Below are 8,136 nucleotides of genomic sequence, written 5' to 3' on the forward strand. Positions count from 1 at the left end.
ACACACACACGCACACTGACTGACTGAGTGTGTAATATTTGGCACAGCAGGCATGAAGCAACTCCACGCCCTGCCACCAGGTGGTCCACATGTCTGCACAGGCCTTTCAATGTATTATTCCTTTCAGTCTAGTTGCTTTAACACACAGCCAATCATCTTACCTTGATGCTACTTTTCTACCCACTCTAAGAGGGACCATGGGCCCTTGAAACACACAAGGCTGTTTTTCGTATATATGCACCACTGGAAAAAAGTAACATGGAATGTATAATGCATTTTCTTTTTGTTAAAATGGATTTCATCAAATTGGTTTAAAAAAAATATATATATTGTTCAGGAACTGTAATCAGTCAAGGTATCTGTGTCGGTATCATTTCTGAATGATACCCAGCCCCACCTCACAGCCTGTACGAGGACCATTCTCAATTTCCCCCTTGTTCTCTGTGCAGGCCGCAGTAAGAAGCGCGAGGACGACGAGGGTCCCAGCTCCGTGGTGGGCCTGTTGCCGGCTGGCGGTGTGATGAGCAGCCAGCCCAAGGGCGGCTTGGAGCTGTCGTGCAGCTGCAAGGCGAGCAGCTCCAGCCTGATCGGAGGCAGCGGGGCGGGCTGGGAGGGCACGGCCCTGCTCCACCACGGCAGCTACATCAAACTGGGCTGCCTCCAGTTCGTCTTCAGCATCACCGAGTTTGCCAGTAAGCAGCCCAAAGAAGAGCAGACGGCCATGCCTGCCGCCAGCTGCATTGGAGCCAGCAGCAGCAGCAGCAGCAACAGCGCAGCAAGCACCACTACCAGCACCGCCCCCACCACCACCACCACCTCCTCACCCCCCAATACTGCCACAGTGAGCAGCCCCTCCAGCCAGGACGAGGCCGACACAGAGACTGTCCCCACCCACCAAGTGCCCATACTGCACGCCAACTCTGTTCCATAACCGGCACAGGAAGCCCCGCCCTCCCTCCTTTTGTTTTGCACCTTCCGAGTCACAATGAAGGGAAAGCTGCACAGCTGGTTGGTCAACAGGGAAAAGTTTATTTTTTCATTTTAATGGTTTATATCTTTGCATGAACTTGAAGTATTATTGACAATCTCTTCTGTTTTCGAATGACTGACAGTAACCTTCTGTTCACTTCAGACCGATTGAGCGACCATTATTTACCCACGCTCACTCTTTCTTTTGCCAGTATATTGGTTATGTATGGTGTATCATTATTTTGTCAGTCGGCCCATTTAGCACAAACCTTTTATTTTGTAGTATTGAATTCCATACATTCTAATTTCTTTTGCTGCTTTTGCACCACAGGTAGCTATATATGTATGAAAACATACATGCTTATACACTATGATATGTATATATAATGTAAATATATATAATTCAGTGCCTCTCAATTGGAGAAACATTGGATTTCATGTAGATTTACCATTTTTTGGTTTTTAACTGTACAGTTCATGGAATTTGTGATACTGTGTAGAGTACCAGAAGTTTTGTGATAAAACATGTTCTTAGTCTGTACTTTCCGCTGTAGTCCATCTGTAAATACCGTATTGTTTTAGCACTCATTTTAACATCTTGTGCTGCTCTGTATATAAGCACTCTTTGTCTGTACCTGCTTGTCTGTTCAAACCTGTAAATACAGAAAGATTTTCTAAGAACAACCTGGATGGATTGGAGTCCTCTGTTATTTTCAGGCTTTTGTGGGTCCACGTGAGGCTGTACAGAGCTGAGCTGCCAGTATATTTAGATTTTAGTGATTACTTTTAAGGTTCTACATGGTCTCTTGCCTTGCTACATGTCAGACCTTTATAACACTGTACCCGGCTCATACTTTAAGGTCCTCGTGCAGAGGCCCGGCTGAAAGGGCATTTGCAGTCAGGCCCCCAAGGCTCTGGAACAACAGGTCAGCTGAGTGAGTGATCTCTTTCCCTTCTTAAAATATATTTTTATCAGACAGCCTATCCTAATTTTACTCAAAATTATTTTACTTCCTAAATGTTTTTCTTATTTTACATTGATCATTTAATAACTGGTTTTATTTTTTGTGAAGCACTTTGAAACTTTGGTTTTAAAAGTGCTCTATACTTAAAGATTATTATTATTATTATTATTATTATTATTATTATTACATACCCGATAAAGTGTTTTCTTGTTTTTTGTCTTGAAATATGTAATCTAGAAAAACAAGAAAACCAAGTCTTATTTCAGTTTTATAATATAATTTGGTTTTGTGTAGTTTCTCTGCTAACATTTAACTTTAACTTTAAGTTAAGAGCTTAAGTAAGATCCATAACTTTCAGTCAGCACGTCTCTTCCATCAGTAAACTGACTTGTAACAGATTCAACTTGCATCCCAAACTAAGCCAATCTAAGGCCAAAACCACAAGCAGGGTGCTACAGGGGACCCGGGGGGGCTTGGCTCTTCTTAATAAGGCATGAGCTCTCCTGAAAACATGATTTGTGAGTTTTCTTCAATATTGCCCATGTGCTATTTTTGCAATGCATCTGTGAAACTGTCCACTTTAGGAAGCATATGCGATTGTCCATTAGCATGTTAGTATTAAAGTGGCAGACCTTTAAATGGAGTTGGTCTGTGGAGGTGCAGACACTGCAGTAAAGAGGTTTTACCTGAATGAAATGAGATTTCTGAGTTTGAACAACATTTGGGATAATGAAAGTACACAAATTCAACTACATATAGAACATAGAGCTAGTGTTTATTGACCGTTTAATGCAGTATTGTTACAGATTAGAGCTTTAAGCTTTATTCATTTCCAGCCATTTTTAAATTTTATGTGAAGAAGTGCAGGTCTGCAACTGCAGGTGGTGCTGCTTTCCTGTTGGATGGAGGAGGAGGATGTGATTTAACACAAAGCTGTAACCTTATGACAGAGTGCACACTGTCAAGCCCAGGCAGGAAATGGGTGTGTTTGTTTAATGTGGGAGTCTGAACGCACAAACTTTGCTCTGACTTTGTCAGTGCAGCCAGTCTGGGAGTGTAAGCAGCCAAGGCTTGAGCAATGTCTACCCTTCTGCTGGTCGTGGGTGTTGTTGTAGGAGTTGCTTACATTTACCATCATGTTGTGGTGAAGGGAGCACGGTGCACGAGCAAAGCAAAGCTGTATGGGAAGACTGTGATTGTGACCGGTGAGTAAAGGCTCTGCTATGTAGAGTGCTGTGTCATGACAGTAGTCATGTCCACTGACCTTTCCTCTGTATTGATGGGACGTGTGCACTACATTCAACATATTGTGCATTTAGAAGCAGCTCAGAGCACTCTGGCTTATCTCTGCAACTGGAACTGCAGGAAAACAAGACTAATGAAACAGAGGATTAGGAAGTACAAAAATACAGTGCAGTAGTAGTTCGGGCCAGAGCAAAGTAATCAGGTCAGTTTCAAAACAATCAGACTTTAATATGAAGGAAAAGCTGTTTTTTATATATATATTTTAAATCAAGAGAATTTGTCAAAGATTCTTTTTTTCATCATCCCTTTTTAAAAGAAATCCTAAAATATTATAATATACTAATAATGCATTCCTTCCCTGCTGTTTAAATGACTGTGCACTGTGATTGTTCATTAGATTCAGAGCTGTATACAGTATATCCTGACTGATGTGTGGCTGTGGAGGGAGTCCAGCTTGCTTGCATCTAGGACAGTTCACTTTCACTTGATGCAGGTCCAAATCCAGTATCTGTTTAGATTAAAAGCGTAATAACTTTCTTTTATTAAAATAACATATCTAATACTATATTCAGAATGGACAAGGTGGATAAAATGAAAATAAGGAACATGAGCACATAGGAGGTAAAAGAAAAAAAAATGAAAACAGTTAAAAAGATGTATCAAATATTTCCAAAAGTTTTTCACCAAAAAAGTTTTAAGAATAGATTGAAAAGATGCTATAGAGAATTAGAGACTTCCAGGGTGGGCTCTAACAGCAAAAGCCGATCACCCTGTGTCACACACCCTGACCTTGGAGTAACCAGCAGGGCTCCATCTGCAGACCTCAGTGTTCGAGGGAGCACATGAAATAAAACAAATCAGAAAGTCTTATTTTGTTTAAAACATAAGAGATTTTAGCTCATTTAAGGCAAAATCAACATCCATGGTGGCGCCCTAGAAGCTCACCTGGTAGAGCTGGCGCCCCATGCACAGAGATCAGTCCCTTTGCTGCGTGTCACCCCCTCACTCTATCTCAATCTTTCCTGTCACTCTTCATCTGTCACGGCCCAGTTATATTTACGGTAATTTTTTTCATTATCTGATTCAACCCACAACAATTAGGAATGTAAAGAGATATCATGGTATTAAGGCGTCAGTTTCACTTCACAAAAGGAAATATACATTGTTTTAAACAGTTAATAACCCACCTCAGAAATAAAAAAAGATTCTATAATCTGATTGAAGACACTGAGAAAATATATTTTGTCGTTCTATGGAGATCCACTTAATCCCCACAGCTCTCAGTGGGAGGTGAACATGGATGTGAACCGTTAGCTGACCGTTTGCAATGCACAGTCAGGTGTATCTGGTTAGAAGCTAAAGTTAGCCGTTCTCTGTAATGTTAAGGAGCTAAGCTAGATAAGGTTAGTGCTAATTAGAAGCAACAGGAGTGAGGAGTATTTTAGCTTATAGCTAGATGAACTAGATTTTGTAAAAGAGAGTATTTTTTAATGCAGCAGCGTATTATTCTGGGCTAGCTATGACATCACAGCAAGGTGATTGGTCAGGCGTTCAATAATCAAATTGAGAATAAATACTAGCACATACAACTTTTTGTAGATCAGCAATTGATAAACTGACCAAATGTAATAATTGTTTTGAGCTGGAAGAAACATGACCATAGACAGTTTTTACTTGACTTGTCTCTGACCTCCAGGCAGCAACACTGGCATTGGGAAGACTACAGCCATAGATCTGGCTAAAAGAGGAGCCAGAGTGATTCTGGCCTGTCGCAGTAAGCAGAGAGGAGAGGCTGCCCTCGAGGAAGTCAAGAGGGTGAGCAGAAATCTGTCATGCTGTCATTTCTGCCATTCCCAAGCAAGAGAAGGTTCTCTGTCCTTAGAGTCTGTGTAATGTCATGCAAGAACAACGTGTGTATGACAGGTTTTCTTTTCTTTTCACAAAAAGTAATCTCCTCCTTCTACCTCTCTAAAACCTCCAGAATCTCTGAATATTGTTCATTTCTAAAGTTTTCGCTGCTGGCAAGATGTTCCATCAGTGCATGTGCATGGGTTGCTTCAAGTTGTCACAGTTCATGCTGGTAGGCCCCGCCCCTTAAAACCAGATGTTCAGTGAGCTCAGAGCAACTTTCCACTTTCAGCAGATGAACATGAAAACATCCTTCAAGAGTCAAACTCTGCAGACAGCATTCAAACATCACACTGTAGGAACAAGAAGAACTAGACCTACAAGCAGGTATTAACAGGGTCCAGGCCTCTAGCATAAGACGCACCCAGCGACCTCCAGAAGCCATGCAAGTCGAACCTGCAGGCCACCAGATGCGATCAAAGGTTTAGAGCAGTACAGACATCGGAAAACATTCAGTTAAAAAACAGTAGTTTGGAAAGACTATTATACTGTACCGATTTTGCAGCAAAAGTGCCACCTAGTGGTTGATTTGTGCCACACTCAGTGAGGCATTGGAAACTACTGCTCATTTCATGTTAATCGGACAAACCTACATGGAGAAATAACATTTGCTGGTTTAAGTGAACCTTACAGAATTCTTTATACAACTTTTGATCATGAGGGTCTATAGATTCTACTTATGTTGCCACCCAAATGTGACATTAGTAACAAACATGTTTCCCAAACTTTCCTAGTGCTTCTTTACTTCATGTTGACCTCTTCATTCAGTGGAAACACTGCTCAATGTGTCCCGCAGGAGAGTGGCAGTAATCAGGTGGTGTTCATGCAGTTGGATCTGGGGAGCCTCAAGTCGGTCCGCAGCTTTGCTGAAAACTTCCTGAAATCTGAACCCAGACTGGACATCCTCATCAACAACGCAGGTGGGGATGTAAACACAGTGCAGTATCTCTTTCCGGGGTACATTATTGGTTGATTTTACAGTACAGTTTAAGTACAGTACCACTACAGTAAAATGGAAGTACCCTAACCAAGTGAACCACTTTCAGGTGTAATGGGTCCAGGACGTACTGAGGACGGTTTCGGAATGGCGTTCGGGGTAAACCACCTGGGTCACTTCCTGCTCACCAACCTGCTCCTGGAGCGACTGCAGCAGTGCGGTCCCAGTCGAGTGGTCAACGTGGCCGCGCTTCTGCACCGCTGTGGCACCATCGACTTCCCTCTACTGGCTTCCAATAAGGATTTGGTGTCTGGTCAGTCTGCCTGGCACAACTTCCGAGCCTACTGCAACAGCAAGCTGTGTAATGTGCTCTTCACCAGGGAGCTGGCCAACAGGCTGGAGGGCACCAGTGTCACCTGCTACAGCCTCCACCCAGGTCAGTGCTCTCTGCACAATTCATATAGGAGTCTCGTGTGAGGTAACATTTCCTCTGGCAGCTATTTTGAAAGTCGCAACCAAGCTGGAAAGCCTTTTCAGTTTCACACGCTCCTGCTGTTTTTTTCTTGAGTCATTTTCAGACTTGGATTAGGGAACATTGTTAGTTTCTGTTAAAGTGATGATCTCTCACAGGCTGCACCAGTGGTGGATTTTTAAACTGTAGTTGAAGCACGAGGGATGCTCGCCCCCTTTTCGTCATTTATTAGTTTTCATTTATTTGATTCTACTCCCTATTTCATAAAGTCAGACTGTGCACAGACATATATTGTTGCTGGATATTCACCTTTTCATCCAAATTAAGATTAGAAGTAATAGTCTGTAAATAATCACACAAACAATTTGGGATAAGGAAAAGAGAAAAAAACGGATAACAAGTAAAATTTTAAGGAAAATAAGGAAAATTTTGCGTTGTATTCCTTCAGAAATTCATACATTAACATACCACCGATCCAGCATCAAACATCATGAGGCACAGACAGGTGAAGTGAATAACATGATTATCTGGTTATCATGCCTTTGTCAGGGTGGGATATATCAGGCAACAAGTGAACATTTTGTTCTCAAAGTTAATGTGTTAGAAGCATATATGAACGCTGAGCAAAATAAAGAATAAATAAATATAAACATAAGCACTGTATGTTTAGTACCAGTCAATAGTTGGCCATTTAAATAAAGAATAAATAAAAATAGTAACAACAAGATAGTAACCGTAAACATCAGTATTGTAAGCAGAGGAGTCTGAGCGCACTCTGCTGGACAAACTGTGCGATGACACCCCAGGCATTATTTTCTGCATTATATGTTTGAAATAAGTTTTCATATTGATGCATATTGAGAAACAGATTTGCAAAGACTGTTATATTTGTGATATTGTATTATATATTATATAATATATAACCCAGTGGTTCCCAGCATTTTTCCTCAAAGGACCCCTTTTCCTATCACAGCCCTGACTAAGTGAGTTTGTGTAAAAGCAAAGATTTGGATGAATTTTGAGCAGATTATTTCCTGTGAATATTGATCAGAGAAGTCTTTCTCATATTTTAGGGATATCTTTATACAGTTCTGTCTGTATTATCTTCAGCTCCTAAAAAATAATTTAAAATCAAAAAACGTATAATTGAATAAAAACTGAAAAACATCTTAGTTTTTTTTAAAAGAAGTGAACAAAATGCTGAGATACAGGCCTAATGTGTAACCACTGATAGTGTTACAGTTAGCTTTTAACATTTTCTGGTCATAGGTGGAACTGCAACAATTAATTGAGTAGTTGTTCCCCATTAAATCAATTGCCAGTTATTTTAATAAAGGATTAATTGTTGTTTTTTAAGAAAACATTTCAAAATTCTCTGATTTGAGGTTTGGCGTAAAGTCTACACTTATATTAATAAAATTACAAAAATACCCTGGGAATTTACATGTCTAATGTAAAATAATGAGAAAAATGACTCATGAAACTTATTTAGAGAAAATTTCCTTTTTTTCACAACAAAAACTAAAATTCAGATTAAAATTTAATTCAGTTCAATTCTATTTTATTTGTATAGCGCCAATTCATAACAGAAGTTATCTCAGGACACTTTTCAAATTAGAGCAGGTCTAGACCGAACTCCT

At 40.4% G+C, this 8,136-nt stretch overlaps 2 protein-coding genes across 3 annotated transcripts in view; both read left to right on the forward strand.

Moving 5' to 3' along the window:
- Window positions 1–1,647, forward strand: part of phf12b (PHD finger protein 12b) — a 13,032-nt gene extending 11,385 nt beyond the window's left edge. The window contains exon 15 of the mRNA XM_035680250.1: window positions 450–1,647. Within this exon, the coding sequence (XP_035536143.1) occupies window positions 450–931 (482 nt within the window). The 3' untranslated portion in view covers window positions 932–1,647. The remainder of the gene's footprint in view (window positions 1–449) is intronic.
- A 1,260-nt stretch (window positions 1,648–2,907) lies between these two features.
- Window positions 2,908–8,136, forward strand: part of LOC118342221 (dehydrogenase/reductase SDR family member 13-like) — an 8,966-nt gene continuing 3,737 nt past the window's right edge. The window contains exons 1-4 of one of the 2 annotated variants that reach the window (XM_035680708.1): window positions 2,908–3,139; window positions 4,876–4,994; window positions 5,884–6,007; window positions 6,134–6,460. In XM_035680708.1, coding sequence (XP_035536601.1) covers window positions 3,013–3,139; window positions 4,876–4,994; window positions 5,884–6,007; window positions 6,134–6,460 — 697 coding nt within the window. In that variant the 5' untranslated portion in view covers window positions 2,908–3,012. The remainder of the gene's footprint in view (window positions 3,140–4,875; window positions 4,995–5,883; window positions 6,008–6,133; window positions 6,461–8,136) is intronic. The other variant, XM_035680707.1, reaches the window with a different exon arrangement.

This window comes from Morone saxatilis, unplaced genomic scaffold (genome assembly GCF_004916995.1).
Source record: "Morone saxatilis isolate NCDOM2014 unplaced genomic scaffold, NCSU_SB_2.0 Contig8, whole genome shotgun sequence".
In the NCBI taxonomy this organism is placed as follows: domain Eukaryota; kingdom Metazoa; phylum Chordata; class Actinopteri; family Moronidae; genus Morone; species Morone saxatilis.